The sequence below is a fragment of the Triturus cristatus genome, chromosome 1_2, assembly GCF_964204655.1.
Source record: "Triturus cristatus chromosome 1_2, aTriCri1.1, whole genome shotgun sequence".
NCBI lineage: Eukaryota > Metazoa > Chordata > Amphibia > Caudata > Salamandridae > Triturus > Triturus cristatus.
The window spans coordinates 257,984,568-258,004,208 of NC_140580.1; the positions used below are offsets into that span (position 1 = coordinate 257,984,568).

Below are 19,641 nucleotides of genomic sequence, written 5' to 3' on the forward strand. Positions count from 1 at the left end.
CTTGCCGGTCGACCTGTACAAGCTGTTTCCGGATAGGGTTGCCCCTCACCTGCGCGCCATGTTCGTGGAGGCGCGGGGGAGTGGGGCCCTCCCGTTGGATCAGCGACTGGCGACGATTGTGGTTATACACAAAGAGGGCAAACCCCGAGATAAGTGCGCCTCATATAGGCCTATCTCACTCCTTAACGCAGAGCCGAAAATCTGGCTAAAATCCTGGCGGCCCGGTTGATTAGGGTACTCGGTGACTTGGTCCATCCGGATCAATCCGGATTCATCCCGCACCGTAACACAGCGTTAAATCTTCGGCGCCTTCATGGTGTAATCGCCAGGGCGGGCACGCTGCGTGAACCAGCTATTGTGGCGTCTCTCGATGCCACGATGGCCTTTGACACGGTGGAATGGGCATATCTGTGGGCCGTGTTGACCAAGTTCGGCTTTGGCCACGGTTTTGTGAGCTGGGTGAGGTTGCTGTATGAGGGCCCTCTCGCGAGTGTGGTGGTAAATGGCCGGGCGTCGACTCCGTTTCAGCTTGGGAGGGGTACTCGGCAAGGTTGTCCCCTGTCGCCATTGTTGTTTGCCCTCGCCCTTGAGCCGCTGGCTGCGTGAATACGCTGGCACCCGGATATACGGGGACTTAGATGGTCGCCTGAACACGAGGACCGTATATCGCTCTATGCTGATGACATCCTGTTGTATCTTGCCTCACCCAAGAAATCACTTATAGTGGTCTGTGACGTACTCACATCTTTCGGTAGGAACTCGGGTCTCGTTATCAACTGGAGTAAATCGTATTTATATGTTCTTAGTGGCGAGGTTCCACCGATCCCTCGAACTTGTTCGATCCAGGTTGCTCAGCAGGGCTTCGTGTATCTGGGGATCTTTATCTCCATGGACTCTGCTGTGCGATATGAGAGGAACCTGCTCCCCCCCCTAGCGCGCCTGAGGCGGGATGTGGAGGGCTGGCGGAGGCTGCCGCTCTCCCTCGTTGGGCGCGCGTCCCTGTTCAAAATGATGTCTCTTCCCTGGTTCCTCTACGCACTGCAGAATACTTTGGATTGGGTACCGGCCAACTACTTTCGGGAGGTCGAAGGCCTCCAACGAACGTTGCTGTGGGACGGGCGGCCGCGAATAGCTATTGCAAAGTTGACGCTCCCATGGTACGACGGGGGTATTGCGCTTCCAGACATCCGACGGTACTATTGGGCCACCCAGCTGAGTGCGATTAATCATGGGTTTTATGGCCCTGCCCTCAGCCCTGGGTATGCCATGGACAGGTGGTTGCTGCGTGGTGGTAACTATTACAGGGCGTTGTATTCGCGGTCCCTGGACTCGTCCCTCACGGGGCCCACTGGTGTGGCGGTGCGTGTGTGGAAGATGGCAACTGACTCGCTGGGCTGGAAGGATAGGCTCACCCTCGCTACCCCGCTGTTTGAATCTGAGAGACTGGGTAGGCTTTGGCACACAAAAGGCTTTGACAAATGGGACTTGATCGGCATCTCCAGGGTCGGAGATGTCCTGATTAAGGGGAGGGTGAAGTCCTTTGAAGAGTTGCAGAAGGAGTATGAGCTGGGGCCATCTGAGTTTTTCCGCTATATTCAGGTGCGTCACACCCTTCGATCAGTCCTCATAGAGGGTGAGAAGGTGCCTGAGTCCTCTCCTTTGGAGGACCGGGTCCTTGATGGCCATATGCCCGAGAGCACGATCTCGCTCATCTATAAGAAACTGATCAACGTCCGGGCGGATATGCTTCTGGGGTTGAGGGACCAGTGGTCTAGGGATGGCCTCGAGTTGGATGACGAGGATTGGCAGTCTGCTGTTTCCTCTCCTAAGGAGGTTGCGATCCCGTCGCGTCTGAGGCTGGTGCAGCTTAAAATACTGCATCGAGTGTATGTGACGGGGCCAAGGCTGGTTCACATGGGATTCTCGGAGGACGGCCTATGCAGGATGGGATGTGGTATGGTGGGTACTTTCCTGCATATCATTTGGGAATGTGGTGTCATCACGGAATTCTGGAGGAGAGTCCATGCAGTGATGGGGGAGGTGACGGGCATTGCTATGCAGCCGGAAGCGCGGTGTTGTCTCCTGAATGTCTGGGGGCCCACTGATCATAATGCGGCGCAGACCCAATGGGTGACTCTGGGTAACATGGTCGCTAAGAGAGATATAGCGCGATTGTGGGGATCCGTGGGGCCCCCCACATTGACCGCGTGGAAAGAAAATATGGACTGGAGTATGCTAAGGGAGAAGACGGTATATTGCGCTAGAGGCCGCCCTCGGAAGTGGCACGCCATCTGGGGGCGGTGGAATCAATACAGGGGGGGAATTTGTCTTGCCCCTGATTTGGATCTCCCCGAGGAACAGCTTTCCTCCTAACCTTCTTTCCAGCTCAGTATGGTTAATGGACTTCTTTGGCCTCTGCTGTCCCCCTTCTTCCTCTTTTCACAGTACTGTAAATGGTAGATGATTGGGGTCCTGCCTCCCCTGGGGGGGCTATCACCATGGGCATTCAGTGTTCTTGCCTTGCTGGGGGTTGTTGTGTGTTTTGTGTTTATTTAAAAAATGGAATCTTTGCACTCCTCCTTCACTGTACTGTGGACGCGTCTCTGTTCCTCTTTATCGAAGCTGCCGAACCTCCGGGTTGTCGGCTGAATAGCTGTGTCCAGACTTTTGAAAATAAAGGTTTTTATAAAAAAAAAAAAAAAAAAAAAAGACAAGCCCTGGACTTCACCACAGATTTCAGATAACCAATAACAAAGAAAATACAATCGTCCTTAAGCAGTTGTAGATACAGGAGAGCTGGGCGCGCCTGAGCAAAATTCAGCTTCTTAAAAATAGGGACTGAAAAAGACTTCCTCGGAACCTCATAAAATTTACAGAAAAACATAAAATGTAGCAGTCCTGTGGAGATTCACCGTCGCAGCCACAGGATGCAAGCTGCTGGCCTCTACTGCACCCCCTGGGGAAGGCAAGCAGGAGGTGAAAGAGGTCCAAGCGAAACCTTGTCAATAAAAAACGTTCATAAACAGATAAAAGCACCAGGAGATACTGCTAGGCTAATGGGGTCGTCTTTAGCATTGCTTGGTTTCCGCAGCTCCAGCTCTTCCCTTTCCAATGTTCTTAAACTGATAAAGGACTCCCTTATTATCCTCACATCCTTATTGGTTATCAAATCAGGGTTAGTAAAAAGTTCAGCTCGTCCCAGTTTTTCAAAGCTGCTCTTAATGTATCTAAACCAAGGTATATTAATCACATGATCCAGGGACATACAATCCTTTAAAATCAAATGGCAAAGTGTTAGTCCCTCTTTTAACCAGGTTTTTAGCCAAACAATCAAGGGTCTGAGTGCCAAAGTATCACTTAGATAAGGTACCCCCAATTCCTCGTGTACCACCAGGTTGGGCGTGCCCTGGGGTACACCTAACATGCGCTTTAGAAAGGAATTCTTGGTTACCTGAAAAACATGTGCAGCAATGTACCTCCATAGTTCACTCCCATAGGCGGCTGTGGCTACACTTCTTGCTTGGTAGATCTTCAACAGGGAAGATATAGGTCTATTGCCCAGTTTAGAGGCAAAGTTGAAAATAGCTGTGTTCAGGCCAGGTCTCCCTTCTTCCTTTGTTTAAGCGGACCCCATTTAAGCTGGTCGTCCAGGCTAACCCCGAGATAAGAGAAAGCATCGGTTCAGGGTACCTTAACTGTACCTAGCCTGAATTGAAAATTCTTTTTCTGGCTTATCCCTACTTCCATAACAAAAGATTTTGAGTTATTAATGGTTAAATCACATTCCGACATAAAATCAGAAAAAGCGACAAGCTGAGATTGGAGCCCCCTGGCAGTCCTGGAAATAAGGGCCGCATCTACCACATAGAGTAAAACAGGGAGGCCTCAACGGCCTGCGTGGAGATAATCTACCCTGGTTGATAAAGGAGCTTATCTAGATCATTGATGTAAAGGTTAAACAAAAAAGGCGCCAAAATACACCCCTGCGGTACACCTCTTTTAATGTCAAAGTTCCGGGACACCCGGAGCCCGTTTGGAAATCTAACGTTAGCCTTAGTTGCCCGGTGAAGGTCAGCCAAAAAATGGATAACAGAAGCATCAACCCCAATATCCTTCATGGCCTGCCACAGTTTTGCGCTATTCACACGATCAAACGCGGAGGACAAGTCCATGAAGGCTAGATAAATAGTGCCAGATCGCGCCACCGTGTACTTATTAAGTATCAAATTTGGGTTGAGACAGTTTGTGATGGTTGACCGGCCCGGGCGGAACCCATATTGTACATCTGAGAGTATCTCATGTTCCTCTGTCCAGGTGGTCAATCTATCAAGTAGCACATGACGCAGCACCTTGACTACTGAGTCCAACAGCGAGATGGGCCTGTAACAATGTGTACTACTTCGGTCACCCTTTTTAGGTCTCGTCTGAGACAGCGCTTTAGCGCTGCTCTCGCGAGAGCTTTTGTAAAAGGGGGATCTGGCAGTGCAAACTAGTGCTTTTCAGGCCTCCAAATACAGTGCATGTGCGCCGGGCGCGCGCACCATTTGGCAGCCTGAAAAGCACTGCCTGATCACTTTCACTTTCGCGGCTGCTTTGATGTCCTCAGTGAGCCGCGTGGCCACTGAAGACATCAAAGCGGGCGTGAAAGTGCACACCATTTGCCACCCCCTCCCTGCTTGTTTAAGTATGTGTTGATCTGAATCAAAATCCACTGTTGCTGAAATGAAGTAGTCGTTTGTCGTTGCTTTCTGCGAACGTTTTCACACCTAGAGCCATGTAAATTGTGTTATTTTCTTATGAGAGACAAAAGTGCATTCGATAGAAAAGAGTTCTCCGAAAATAAAATGCGGTCGGTTTGGTCAGTTGTTTGCAAAGGGGAATCAAGCAAGCAAGAAACACGAGAACTACCTGGATTGCTTCCAGTGCTTTTATTTTCAAACTTGTTTTGTTATGAGTCACCGAAATGGATTTGTAGTTTGCTCTCCGTTCTGTATTTCTCCGGTGTCGGCTGCAGTCGGTGCCCCGCTGGAGGTGCACGTCTTCTGTGACTGCTGCTGGTCCTGATTGAAAAGCCCAGCCCCCCCTCACCCCCCCCCCACCCCCCCCCCCCTTTCTCGGATGCAGAGCCCACTCAAAGGAGCACAGAGATGACGATTTATTTACTCCTAGAGTGCAAATCAGAACAATTTATCTTCCATTTGAAGAGAGGAAATTGTTTTTAACAGTTTTCTTGGCAACAGCAGCGGCGCTGGCATCTGCAAAGGTTAATGATCAAGTGCTGGCTGGTGTGTGCTGCAGTCCGGGCGCTTACCTTATGGCCCAGCGGTTTCAAGAGTAGTGAAATTTTATTTAACACATGTCAACATTAAATTTTTGGAACAGATTGCTTCCCCTGCTAATTAAGGAAATAAACCTTCTTACACCCTTTTGCTACAGGTAACAATTGTGTGGCGTCTTTCTGCCTTACATTGCTACCACGCGCCATGAAATATTGGCTCCCCTCTACCTGCCCTCATCTACTCGAAAGTACAGTGTTGTGGATTTATGGTGAATGCATAGCAAATGTATCCCCTTGGACATTGCATCTTTTACATGATTTGCATCCGAAGCCCGTAGAGTCAATAGTAGGATCATGGTTCTGATTTATTGAATATCTTCTCAGCGTATCGGTCTAAGATTTACTAGGATGTGAAAATGGAGGCCCAGAAATTCCTAATGTTACCGTAATCTTCATAGAGCTTTTCGAAATGTATTTCCTTTATTGCAGATTGGGGGATGCCTGGAACGCTTTGTGAATATTGGTGCTCAAAAAGATGTATTAACACTGGCTCCAGTTGATTTGTGACTGACTATTGCACATCTTTGTGACTACTGATTTGCTGCATGGCAAATCATAGTGAGCAAGATTAGGGATGCCTGAAGTCATGTTGCAGCGGCAGATGCATCTTCTTACGTGCTCCAGGACAACTTTAGAGATTTTGTCCTACCAGGCTTTCCTTGGGAAGAGACGCATGACAAATCTACTTCATTTAAATACCCAATCTAACACAAACCTTACGTCCCACTTCTGAAATTGAATTATCATGCATAGCCTCAACCTTGTCCTAACACGGGAACTACTATCCTTATTATGATGTGCTGACCGAAGTCTCAGGAAACAAGCATTTGCAATGTAATAGGTCTCAGATTCGCGAAATTTTGAGCTATTGGCATTGTAAATGACAATGCCTTTTATTTATGTTTTCAAAACCTACACATAGATAAAAAGGTTTGTCATTTATAATGCCAGTAGCTCAAAGTCCCGCAAATTTGAGACCCATTGCATTGCAAATGCTTGTTAAATCCTGGCATGAGTGTAGAAATGGCCTAGGACTCCGGGCATCCTTTCTTAGCAGCTGCATTAATAACGGCTGTAAGCACAGGAGCCCAAAAGGGTACGTCAGATTAAAAAAGGTCCGGGGGGGATACTATCAGGCCCCGGCGCTTTGTTAGTTGTCAATCCAATAATGCCCTCCACGACTCACCCAATTCGAAGGCATCTGTTCCTTGTCCATGCTGACATGGTTGCTATAACGGACTTTCAAACATAGTTTGGAAGTGGAGCACCTATTTGTCCTCGGTAATATGTGCTCCCAAGTCCCCACCTTCAACATGGACAAGGAAGGGTCTATTATTAATGCTCCAGAATCTGGAGCTATTCTTCAGGTTAATGGCTTCTGACAACTCCTTCCATGCTTCATCCTTCAAAATAGATTTATGTTTAGCTAACTTCAATTTATAATGTTTGCGGCATGCTCTAACCAAAACCTGGTTCCTGGGACTCTCATCAAGGGCCTCCCGCAGTTTTCCTGAAGCCAGCGAGCAGGACGAATCAAACCATTTTGGAGTTGTGAAAACTGTGCTGCGTACCGGAGCACTAAAAAATGTTCCTACTCTTAGGGAGATAGTGTTAAAAGCACTTATTACCTGATCCGGGGAAGTACCCAACGAGGTACACAGTGCAAATTCACTAGCACAAGATTCTTTTACTGATTTATAACGACTCTCGGGAGAGATCTGTGTCCAACGTAACCTTCTCTTCCCGTTGGTCGGTATTATGACCCCCTTTGGTTCAACTCTTAGTTTGATGGTCAATAAGGGGCCTCCTAGTTTAACACACAGGGGGTTATGGTCACTGAAAGCACTTTCCTCAATTATAAAACCTTGAAATAAAGATTGTAAGAGGGAAGAAACTAGAATAAAATAAATAAATGTGCCGCTACATCTCCCTTTAAAGGAGGGGACAGAGGCCGTGCTCAACGGATCACCCAAGGACATGAGAGATATCAGGTAAAATTGGTGTAGAAGGCCGTTCAGAACCTCCTCTGCCCTTGGACACCCCAAGTCGGCTAAACATGTAATCCCAGGGTCCCCACACGGATGTATATTAAAAACCTCCATAACCATAAGGTTGTGCAGATCTGCTATGCAATGTCGTCTTATAAAAGTTCCTAACAGTGTGATGTTACACCCATCGCTAGAGCATAATGTTGCATTCTAAAAGTTTACGAAACACATTTTGTATGCCCCTCTGCTTAGGACCAAGGGCTGTAAACATGAGCTTGTCGAGGGCAAGACTTGATTCTGACATTTCAGTGCTATTGAGATGTATATTAAAAGACCACCCTTTGGTCTGCCAGCCAAAGAGGGTAAAGCAGAGACGAAAAAGGCCGTGTAGCTCTCCAAAAATAAGCTGTGGTCCAATAAGCATGTTTCTTGGAAACATATAACACTAAACTGTTTCACATAGGCCACCCACATAGGATCAGAAAACATGTTCGCCAAACCGGCAACGTTCCAGGATATCACATTATTAGCAGACCCCCCTATGTCCCCCTTACTTAACACTACAGGATCCTGCTAGGGAAGCAGCCTACCAGAGACCGTGAGAGCAGTACTAATAAGTCAATCACATGCCTCCAGCGTAGCCAATGGAGTAAACCTATTAGACAGCTTCACAGGTGGTGGACCAATATTCTGCCACAGTAAAGGTATCTGCCTTAGAAAATCTAGCCACGGGGGCAGGTGCTGATAGCCAAGCCTGGCAGGCGGGATTTGTGGTAACAGGTAGAGCCACATCATTGGTAAGTATGTTACTGCACCCCGGCAGAACAGGTTTATAAAAGTAACCAAGTGGTAAAGCCACAATGGTCAACTTTGATCCACGGTTAACAGGGTATGACTCTGTAAACAGTATCCTTTCTGCTATATGCGGTTTGTTAAATTTAACAATGACGCATTCCCCCGGGCTGATGTGCATGAGCTACCTATCCAACTTACTCTACGTACCATGTTGATATTTTTCTCCAACCTAGTTCCCAGCGAGGTATTAAGCGAAAGCCAGAAAGACTTTATTTTTTAACTGGCAAAAATCCTCCCTGGAACCCTGAGGGAGAGTTGGCACATTCCCCAATACCTCTACATAAGGAGTGGATGCTGGTGGTAAGTGAATGATTGGTAACTGCTGAGGAAGGAGATCGCGATCCCCCTGGGACTGGCTACCTGACGGCCTTCTAGTTATTCTCTTCGGGGGACCGGATCTGACTGGAACTGATTTGGCAAGCTAACCCGTTGTGGTTTTGGTTTACCCCTAAAGTAGCTGCTGCCCTAATAGAGCTTAGACTTTCCCCTTGCGTGTCTGTTATGTGGCTTTCAGTTACTTGTGCCCCCCCCCCGGTAAATGTGACTGTAAGTGAGACTGTGTCTATAACTGGCTCCTAATAGTTTTAGGAGGATCATGATGGGTAGCTGCACACTACATTGACCTTGCTGAACCCCGTTCCCTCCCTATGATGAAGATGAGCCACCATGTTTGGGGGCCTCTAAACATTTTTCAATAGCTGTTAAGCGACTGATTATCGTGCCCAGCTTTGAGTCCAAAAAATTTGTCATCAATACATGGAAGGAGTCCAGTGCGCTCGCTATGTCAGCAATGGGCATTAAATGAGAGGATACTGGGTTTTTGGGCGTCAAGTTAGGTCTAGATCTCTTAACTTTTACCCCCCACCACTTGAGATTTCCTTTTGGTAGCCCCTCCCACTCTTGATGCTCCCCACTCGGTCGAAGGTGGGCTTCCTATCCCGGTTGTTGATAGGGACTCCAGATGCTTATTGTGGGCAGGTACTGTACATACTCTGTTCACCTGGTTTAATGATGCTTTGATACCCGACTTATTGCTTATTATATCCGCCGGGGAGAGGGGCAAAAGCAAGGAGGGAGCAGTTAAATGGCTGGGGGACCTAAGACTGTCCTTAATGTTACACTGGCCCAGGTGGTCATCTTCAACATTGATCAGGGGCACAAGTGTATTAGAATGCAAAGGGTGTAAGGCGGCAGTGGGTGACCTAGAGAGACGTCTGTTAACAAGTTTAACAAGTTCAATTTCTTCGTCGATCACAGCTGCCGCCCGCTGCAAAAAAGAGTCCATGGTGGTCACTGCAGAGATACCTGTCGCAGGCTTTCCAGCTGCTGCTGCTAATGCTGTTTTGCACCTGACCATACTCGTGGGCAGTTAGTGAGGAGTGCTCAAATAAAAGTTTGGAATTGTAAAATGTTCACAAGGTCAACAACAATAACGATCTACTAAAGGGCAACCCCACAAATCTGCAGGAGCTCTGCAAGTAGTGCTGATACAGAGGGCCTGGTCACAAATAAGCACTTCAGAGGCTAACCCCTGCACAATCAACGGACCACAGTAATAGTGCCAGTACAAAGATGACCGTGTACAGCTAGACTCTGCCCTACCTCAACAGTCGTTCAGCCACTATTACCGCTAGAACAGGCAATAACAGGATCACGCCAGTAAGAGCCAAAACAATTCCGGAACGGTGTCTCCGCTGGAGGGACCAAGAGAGATGGCCAAGCCCGGCCTCCTTCGGTCACTGATGGGCAAGAATGCAGGGTAGTCTGGACAGCGTAGTCCCCACGGATCCAGGGGCAAGCATCAGGCAAGTACAGGGCAAAAGCGGGTCCCGCCCTGTGGGAGCCCGCGGCCGAATTTAAAGTGCCTCCTTGCACTTTTAGATGATGCTGGCGTCCGGGCGCGGTAAAAATGCAGGGCAGACTGGACAGCGTAGTCCCCACTGATCTGGTGGCAAGCATCAGGCAAGTACAAGGCAAAAGCGGGTCCCCTATGAATCATTTCTTGTGTACTGTTAATTTACCCCCAGTACAATGTGTCATTGTGTTAATCTTGACCCTTGACCCACCAGGTAGGTCTCTCCCCCTCCGCACAGCTCCGCCTGTGTGTTCCTGCCCCAGGTGCCGCTGCTGAGGAATCGTAAGATTGTTCATCTTCCGCCTACTGTTCTACTGTACTGCCTGTATCTTCTTGTTATGTCTGTGACCGCTGTTGTCTGTCTTCCCCCGCTGCCTGCACATGGTCCTTGCCTGTTTTCTTTCCTTCCGTACCCCTCGCTACCCCCGTGTCTCTGCCCGGTTTTTCCTTCTGTTCCCCTTGCTGCCCCCGTGCCTCTCAGCCCGCTTTTGCCTTCTGTTTCCCCGCTGCCCCGTATTTCTGTGTCATTTTTGCCTTCTGTGCCACTCGTTTTGCATTCATTTCTGTGCCCTTTGCTTTATGTGCCACTCGTTTCCCCCTCGTTTTTGTGCCCCTTTTGCCTTCTGTGCCACTCTTTTTGTATTGATTTCTGTGTCCTTTTTGCCTTCTGTGCTACTCGTTTTGTATTGATTTCTGTGCCCTTTGCTTTCTGTGCCACTCGTTTCCCCCTCGTTTTTGTGCCCCTTTTCCCTTCTGTGCCACTCATTTTGAATCAATTTCTGTGCCCTTTTGCCCTCTTCTGTGCCCTTTTTCCTTCTGTGCCCTCCGTCATCCCTCACCGCTCGCGCCGCTGTGTCCCCTGCGGCCCCGCCCTCCTGACTGCCCTCTGCCCATTCACTGCCCCCGCCTCCCAGCTGTCCTCCCTTCCACCTCCCCATATATGGCGGGCGCGCAGCGGACGCGCCGAAGGCACGCCTAAGGCAAGCCCGTCTGCGCCTGGACCGCGCCCAGCGCCAGAACCCCTGGCCCCCGCTCCCGCCACGATGACCGCCGCCGCTACGACGCCAGCACACTCCACGCTCTCAACCCTGGACGGACCCACACCTGCTTCAAGGCCACGCCGAAACGCACACACGGTCCCTTCACCTGCCGGAACTGCAGCTACACCAGCCTCAGAACCGATGAACCACCCGCCAAGAATGACCGCACCCACTTGCGATGCATACTACTGAACACCCGCTCCACGCGCAAACACGCCGTCGAGCTCTGGGACCTGCTCGACACATCATCCCCGGACGTCGCCTTCTTGACAGAGACCTGGTTGAACGACTCCTCCGCACCCGACATCGCCATAGCCATCCCAGACGGCTACAACATCACCCGCAGAGACCGCACCAACGGAGTCGGAGGAGGAATTGCCATCATCCGCAAGAACAGCATCAGGGTCGTGACCAGCACCGACGACGCGCTTAGCACTGCTGAACACATGCACTTCCAGATCCACACAGACACCAACTCCACCCTCAGAGGCACCCTCGTCTACAGACCCCCCGGACCCCGCCCCCAGTTCAGCAACTCCATCAGCACGCACGCCCTGACCTCCACCGACTACATCCTCCTCGGAGACCTGAACTTTCACCATGAGAACAACAACGACAACAACTCCACAACCCTGATTGATAACCTCGCCAACCTCGGACTAAAGCAACTCGTCACAACGCCCACCCACTCCGCCGGCCACACGCTCGACCCCGTCTTCTCCTCAAGCCCACACGTCTCCGTCAGCCACACCACCGAACTCCTCTGGACTGACCACCGCTGCATCCACTTCACCTTCCAGAAACCCACCACACACCACCGCACCCAACAGATCCCCCGCCGCTGCTGGAGCAAAATCACCGAAGACCAACTACATGCAAACCTCGCTCTCAGCCCACCCACCGAACCCTCCAACACCGACGACGCTGCCCACAGCCTTAGACGCTGGATCGAAGACTGCGCCAATGCCCTCGCCCACTGAAGAAACCCCCCCACAGAGATACCAGCAAGAGGGCCAGCTGGTTCACCCCAGAACTCCTAGCCTCCAGTGACCTTTAGATGTGCATCCCCTGTTGAAATCATTGCCAGTGTATGCCAGTATTGAAAATCGGGTTGCAGTTTAAGGCAACATTGGAACATGTCACAAATGTACGACCCCTTGGAGACGATTTTCGTTGGTTCCTAAAGTTCAAATGTGGAAATTGTAACGAGGTCTCTGAAAGATGGCAATATATTACCTTAATGGACAGCGTCCCTCTCAAGGGAGGTAGAGGAAGTGCGAGCATGGTGCAGAAATGCAAGCTGTGTGCTAGAGAAAATTCCATAGATATCTTAGGACAGACCATGAAGCCCTACAATGCTGAAGACAATGAAAGATTTAAGACTATTGTCGAGTTTGAATGTCGGGGCCTAGAACCAATTGACTTCCAGCCACAGGCCGGTTTTGCAGCTGAAGGTGCTGAATCTGGTACGCCTTTCCATGAAATTAATTTGGAAGAGAAGGATTGGATGGACTACGATGAAAAAATAAAGGAATCTGTTGGCATATACGATGTAACCCATCAGTTTGTGAAATGCTGACATTTCTATTTTTTTTGTTCATATTCTGTCTGAGTTTCATGTGTTACAGAACATGTACAGCGTTTTTGACCAATGGCGACACATCAACAAAAATACTATCTAACAAACTTTTGCAATCATTGTGATCATCTGTACACTAGGTTTTACCTTTCCCCTATAAATCAGTATGACCACCTTCCTGAAGAATGCAGTTCATATCTTAGACCATCAGGATTTGATCTCTACACCTACTGCCATTTTTGAATTATAGCAACATTGACTTTAAGGCATTAAGTGCCATTGTACTTTTCGTTTTGTGTCTGGTAGTTTGTGCCTTAAAGCCATGTTTTTGGTGAAAGAGTATAAAATAACTTTTAATTCTGATTAGGCATTCACAATCACTCTCACCCTCAAAATTGTTAACTTATTGAGAACTACCTGAAAAGACTTCCATGTTGCTCGTATTCCTGTAACTGATATAGTACTTTTTACCCGTGGTGCTATTCACTATGTCCACTCATACCTCACACTGAGCAACACCTGTCTCCTTTTATCACAAATTCCCCCATGAACGCCAAAGGAATGAATTGCATTGAATATATGTGGGGAATAACTTCACAGTTGTATACAGAGGAAATATAATATTAACATGTGGTGTCCTTATGTAGCATAAAATAAACATGTTCATTTTTCCTAGCCTCCAAGCAAGCCTGCCGGAAACTAGAGAAGAAATGGCACAGCGAACAAACTCCGGACAACCGCGCAGCACAGAAGGACGCCATCCGCCACCACCACCACCACCTCCACCTCATCAGGGCCGCCAAGAAAACCTCGTTCAAAGACCGCCTCGACAACAACCCACACAATAGCAAGGAGCTCTTCAACATCGTGAAGGAACTCTCCAACCCCAGCTCCAACACCAACGACATCCCGCCGTCACACGCCCTGTGCGACGCCTTCGCCACCTTCTTCCACCGCAAGATAGCAGACATCCACGACAGCTTCAACACCCAGACAGACCCAACAGACAGCAACACAACAGACCCTCCGCACACCATCGACCACGACCCCCTGCTAGCCTGGGCCAAAGTGAGCATCGATGACACCATCAAGACCATGAGCACAATCCACTCCGGCTCTCCGTCAGATCCCTTCCCACACGACGTCTTCAACAAAGCAAGCAGCTCCATCGCACCCCACCTGCGCAACATCATCAATCTCTCCCTCGAGACCGCAACCTTCCCAGAGAGCTGGAAACATGCCGAGATCAACGCCCTACTGAGAAAACCCAAGGCTGACCCAAGAGATCTCAAGAACTTCCGGCCCATCACTCTGCTCCCCTTCCCGGCCAAGGTCATCGAGAAAATCATCAACAGACAGCTAACCCGATACCTCGAAGAAAACAGAATCCTGGACCCTTCCCAGTCAGGGTTCCGCAGCAACCACAGCACCGAGACCGCCCTCATTGCCGCCACCGACTACATCAGGACCCTGCTGGACAACGGCGAGACTGCAGCACTAATCCTCCTAGCACTCTCCGCCGCCTTCGACACCGTCTGTCATTGCACACTACGCGCACGCCTCCACGCTGCAGGGTTCCGAGACAAGGGGCTGGAATGGACCACCTCCTTCCTATCCGGCATAACCCAGAGCATCCGCCTCCCCCAATTCCGGTCCGAAGCCTTCGAGATCATCTGCGGCGTACCCCAGGAATCCTCCCTCATCCCGACACTGTTCAACATTTACATGGCCCCGCTCGCACACGTCGCCCGACAACATGACCTCAACATAATCTCCTACGCTGACGACACTCAACTGATCCTCTCCCTCACCAAGGACCCCATCACTGCCAAAGCCAACCTCGACGAAGGAATGAAGGGCGTCGCCGACTGGATGAAGACCAGCCGTCTGAAGCTGAACTCGGACAAGACGGAGGTCCTCATCCTTGGCTCCAACCCTTCAGCCGGGAACGACTCCTGGTGGCCGATGACACTGGGAGCAGCCCTGACACCCACCGACCACGCACGCAATCTGGTAATCATCCTCGACTCAACGCTCTCAATGACCAAGCAGGTCAACACCGTCTCCTCCTCCTGCTTCAACACCCTCCGCATGCTCCGCCAGATCTACAGATGGATCCCGACAGATACAAGAAAGACAGTCACCCAGGCCCTCGTCAGCAGCAGACTCGACTACGGAAACGCCCTCTACACGGGAGCCCCGACCAAGCCCATCAAACGACTACAGCGCATCCAAAACGCCTCGGCACGACTGATCCTCGACATACCATGCCACGGCCACATCACCCCCCACCTGAGGGACCTGCACTGGCTCCCCGTCAGCAAGAGGATATCCTTCAAGCTCCTCATCCACGCACACAAGGCACTCTACAAGACCGGCCAGCCTACCTCAACAGACGGCTCTCCTTCTACATCCCCAACCGCCAGCTAAGCTCCGCCGACCTCTCACTCGCCACCGTCCCGCACATCCGAAGAACAACCACCGGCGGGGGATCCTTCTCCCACCTCGCCGCCAAGACATAGAAAACCCGTCCACTGAGCCTACCACAGACCCAAGGCCTGCTGGATGCTCGACCTGGCTGTTCGATCAGTAGTGCCACCCCCCCCCCCAAGCGCCTTGAGACCCTCGCGGGTATGTAGTGCGCTTTACAAATGACTGATTGATTGATTGATTGAATCTACAGGAATACCTCATACAATCCCAAATTTAGGCACTCTGAGTGACTCACTAGTAGACGTCATCCTCATCCTTCCACAAATAATTCATGGGAGACTTCAACATATGGTTTGGCCTCTCCAACAAGTCCTAAGCACAAACTTTATCTGCTGACGTAGTATCTTCTAGGCTTAAAACAAGTGCTATAATTCACAATGCATGTAACAGGATGTACTTTGTAGGCTAACGCCAGCTCTAAGTGAATTTATACACTTGTGCCACCCAAACCATTATGTTAGTGCAACCATACCCTCATTTCTTTTACAATCTTGATCGCTCCCATTTGTAGGAGGCTTGCTTAGTATATGGTGCACACTTATTAAAGTGAAGCACCCTGCACTAATCCAGACAACCCCTATGGTGATTTTAGTTGTTTTAGACAACCATAGAAAGCTCTCTAAGTGGTAGATGTGGAGAGCAGTCTTCAGACTTAGTCAAGAAGTAGTGTTAAGCAGCATGTTTTACCAGAACTGATCATATAGTGTAGGATAAACGAGAAAGAACCACACAGTGTAGTTATAAAAAAGTTATATTTATTGTACACTCTCACTAACACATTGGTATATCTCCTACCTGGAGATATCCACACAATGCACACAATATTTCGAATGTGAAACAGGTAAGTAAGCACAAATACACACTGGTCTCCAGGGGCAGACCCAACCATATACTAAAGAAGTGGAAAGCGAACTGTGACCAAAGTCGTGACTTGGACCAAAAGACTCAGAAGAGATAGGGACGCAAGGAACCCCTTGGAGGCTGTGTGCAGAGTGGAAACACAGTGACCACACTTACAAAGCCTGGGGAATCGACTCCGGAGTTTGTAGAGGGGCCCTGCCCATGCAGGGGCGCCCTCACACTTGTACCCAGGGCCTGCCTTAGGGGTGACTTATAGGTTTTAAGTGCAGTGACCTCAAATGTAAGTGGTGCTAGCAGCAACTTACACAGGCTGCAATGGCAGGCCTGTATTCACAGTTTGAGTGGTCTCTCATGGGTGGCATAATACACGCTACAGCCCATGGAAGACCCCTGGGATATCTTAGCCCAGGGTACCTCAGTACCATATACTAGGGGCTTACTAGGGTACACCAGTAGCCAATTGTGGAGGTACCAAAGTACTTACCATAACAAATGCATGGAGGAAGCACAGTAACTGGGGTCCTGATTAGCTGGATCCCAGTCAGACTAGTCAGAAAACAGAATAACACCAGCAAAAAGTGGGGTAACCATGAAAGCAGATCCTACTTTCTTACACAACCCCGCACCTACAGTTGTAGGTTCCTTACCGTCCTACCCATCCTCCCTGCTCTGCGAACTGACTTCTAGGAGTAGGGTCTTCCCGAAAGGGACCTAGGTTTGACTCACCAGTGGTCAGTGTCTTTCATGAATCTACGCTTCTGGCCTGGAAAGTCATGTTAAAAACTGGTGTCTGCACGATGGGTGGCGTGTGTGTAGGTCCTGCGACGTCATCCTGGCACTGACGACGAACGCGGAGTCGACCAACGCCACGCAACGAGGCGCAGGGGTCCTGCTGAAGAAAAAAATCTCCAGCTCCAGATTGATGTTTGAAGGAAATTCTAAGATAAGGAATTTACAACAAACATATGTCTCTTCCAGATACATCATTACCGAAGGTAAGTTACTGTTTTTTTTTTTTATTGTTGTATTTATTTGGTCATACATAGAAAAAAAAAGACATGTCCTGCTTCTACAGGTTAGGCTGTAAAAGTAAACCATTACAAAGTATACATTCTTGAAGCATTAACATGATTGTATATAGTAAAAGAAGTAATGCAAACCATTTTCTATCAAACAGGAGCCACAGAGAAGTCATTCAGCGGACATCGCAAGCACAATTCCATATCTCCCATAGTACATTTCAGTTGCTAGGTTAGTTACACAGGTTGGTTAAATACATTAGTGCCACTTTGGCTAGTAGCATTAGCATTTACCCTGGTTGTGCTATGTATCGGGTAGTGGGTCTGTGGTCGGATGAGCCTTCCCAGCAAGATATGTTTGATATAATCCCCAAAAGTTCTTAGGGCGGCTTCGGGGGGGAAGTAGCTCACTATACAATACAACATATCTCGAGACCACTCCTGCATTGTTGTGGAGGGCCTCGCGACCAGCGCATCACTAATCTACGCTTTACAATTAACACTCCTATTTCAATCAAACGTCTAATTCCCTTTTTTATTTTCTTAGTATAGCAATTAACGGATCAGGGAGCTTTGGGACCTCCGTGATGTCACTCAGTGTCGGAAATACCCTTTCCCAGTACTTGGCAAATGTTGGACATAGCCAGGCTACATGTATGAAGTCCGCTGGGCACTCCCTGCTCCGCTCACACTCAGCTGTCTCACGCAGCCCATACCGAAACAGCCTCTCCGGGGTGTAGTAGACTCTTTGTAAATATTTCAAATGGATTAGTCGGTGCTGGCCATTTAAGGACACCTGACGTGTCGCCTCACAACTATATCTTCAAGTATCGTTGTCTATATTCATGCCTAGGTCCCTTTGCCACTCCAGTCTAGATTTTGTATAAAAGTTCTTGCGATAGGCCTATGTGACTCTATAAAAACTGGACACTAGCTTGACAGGTGTTTCTGCTTTCAGTATGAGTGTGAGTGGGGACACCTCTGGGGGCTTCGCCATATCTTCGCCTAGTATCTCACGCATAGCGTGCCTCACCCTATGGTACTGGAACAGCACTTGGGGGCAGTGGCTTGCCTGGAGCCGATGGCGGAAGCCTGAGCGCAGAGCTCCGCACCAGCTGCATAATTATCCTGTCACCTGGACTGGCAAAGAGTGAGCGGTGGTGTCGCACAGCTGCCTGAGCACCTGGAGACCCGACGGAACGAGGTGGTATTGCCTGCAGGGGTCCCCGATCCCGTAATTGGGAGGCAATGCGCTCTGGTGCAGATCTCGGGAGGAGGAGTCGGCTTGGCCAGAGGACTGGTTACGTGACGCCCCAACCTCGAGGTGGTGTATGGGCCGCGGGCCTCCCTGCTATGCGGCCCTGGGGGACAATTGCCGCGGATTGAGCGGGTGCGCTTTGTTTCCCGACATTACGGCCCCTGAACCGAGCTCGACGCTAACGTGTGCATTCAGCATGGGGTCGGGACGCCGAGACTTGCGAGAATAGGAGGCAAGGCCTCTTCCACTCGGAGCAATCTCCCAAAGAGAGCCAAGCCACACTAATGGACGAGGCTCTGATTGCATTAGAATTCCACCAAATTGTAACCGGTCCCACCCATGAGAAAGGCCACACACTTGACTTGGTTTGGATCTCCCAGCCACACACGGACCCTCCGGACATTAGGCCCTGCTCCTGGTTCGACCACTATATCATTAGTGGCCGTCTCCCACCCCTGGAGCAAAAAACCCTTCCAACCCCGGAATGGAAAGTCCTTAGGAGCTGGAACAAGATCAGAGCAGAGGACCTGGTCTCGACCCTCAAAGAATCCTGCCCCCGTAGTCCCATTCCAGGTGACCCCAACGCTCAAAGTACCGCCCTGATACAAAGCCTGAATAGTGCCATTCGCACTCTCGCACCTACACGTAGGGAAAAAATAAGGGACAAAGGGAAAGGGGCTCCCTGGTTCAATGATACCCTTTGAAGCTTGAAACAAGAACTTCGCCAATACGAAAGAGCCTGGCGGAAAGCTTACGATCCCGAAGCTCAAGTAAAATATCATGCAAAATTCTCTGTCTACAAAAAAGCCATACTAACAAGAAAATCAAATTTCTATGAACTCCAGATCGCGTCCACCAACAATGTACAGAAAGAGACTTTCAAAATCCTGAAAGAACTTAGACAAGTGAAGGAACAGAAGCCTTCCTTTTGTAGGGAAGACAGCAATTTATTCCAAACCTTCTTCACCTCTAAAGTAGAGGATCTTCTGACTGATATCCTGCGTAACCCTACGCTCCCCTGTCCTCTAGAACCTACACCCCAGGCCCCCTCCTTTGATAAACCCCTTACCTCCTTTCCCGTGCTCACGCCTGATTCTCTGGCCCTACTTTTAGGGCGTGTGAAATCAGGTTCACCTGCGGACCCATGCCCCCCTGGGATTTTTAGGATGGCCTTTCCTGGGATCAAGGACGAGATCCTTTCACTCCTCAACACTTCCCTGGAGACAGGGCAAGTCCCCAAGGACTTCAAAGAGGCACGTGTGATTCCGCCGACACTAAGAACCTGAAGAATTTTCAGCCAATCTCCCAACTCCCATTCCTTTCAAAGGTTCTAGAACAGCATGTACTTCTTGCAC

At 49.6% G+C, this 19,641-nt stretch overlaps 2 protein-coding genes across 6 annotated transcripts in view; both read left to right on the forward strand.

Annotated features, from left to right (window-relative positions):
* The window catches only part of CCAR1 (cell division cycle and apoptosis regulator 1), a 2,209,777-nt gene that overhangs the window by 1,616,364 nt on the left and 573,772 nt on the right, over positions 1 to 19,641 (forward strand). The window lies entirely within an intron of this gene.
* LOC146867118 (CXXC motif containing zinc binding protein-like) lies at positions 12,167 to 12,769 on the forward strand. The gene has a single exon (XM_085614183.1). The coding sequence runs from the start codon at positions 12,167 to 12,169 to the stop codon at positions 12,653 to 12,655; it is 489 nt and encodes a 162-aa protein (XP_085470309.1). The 3' UTR covers positions 12,656 to 12,769.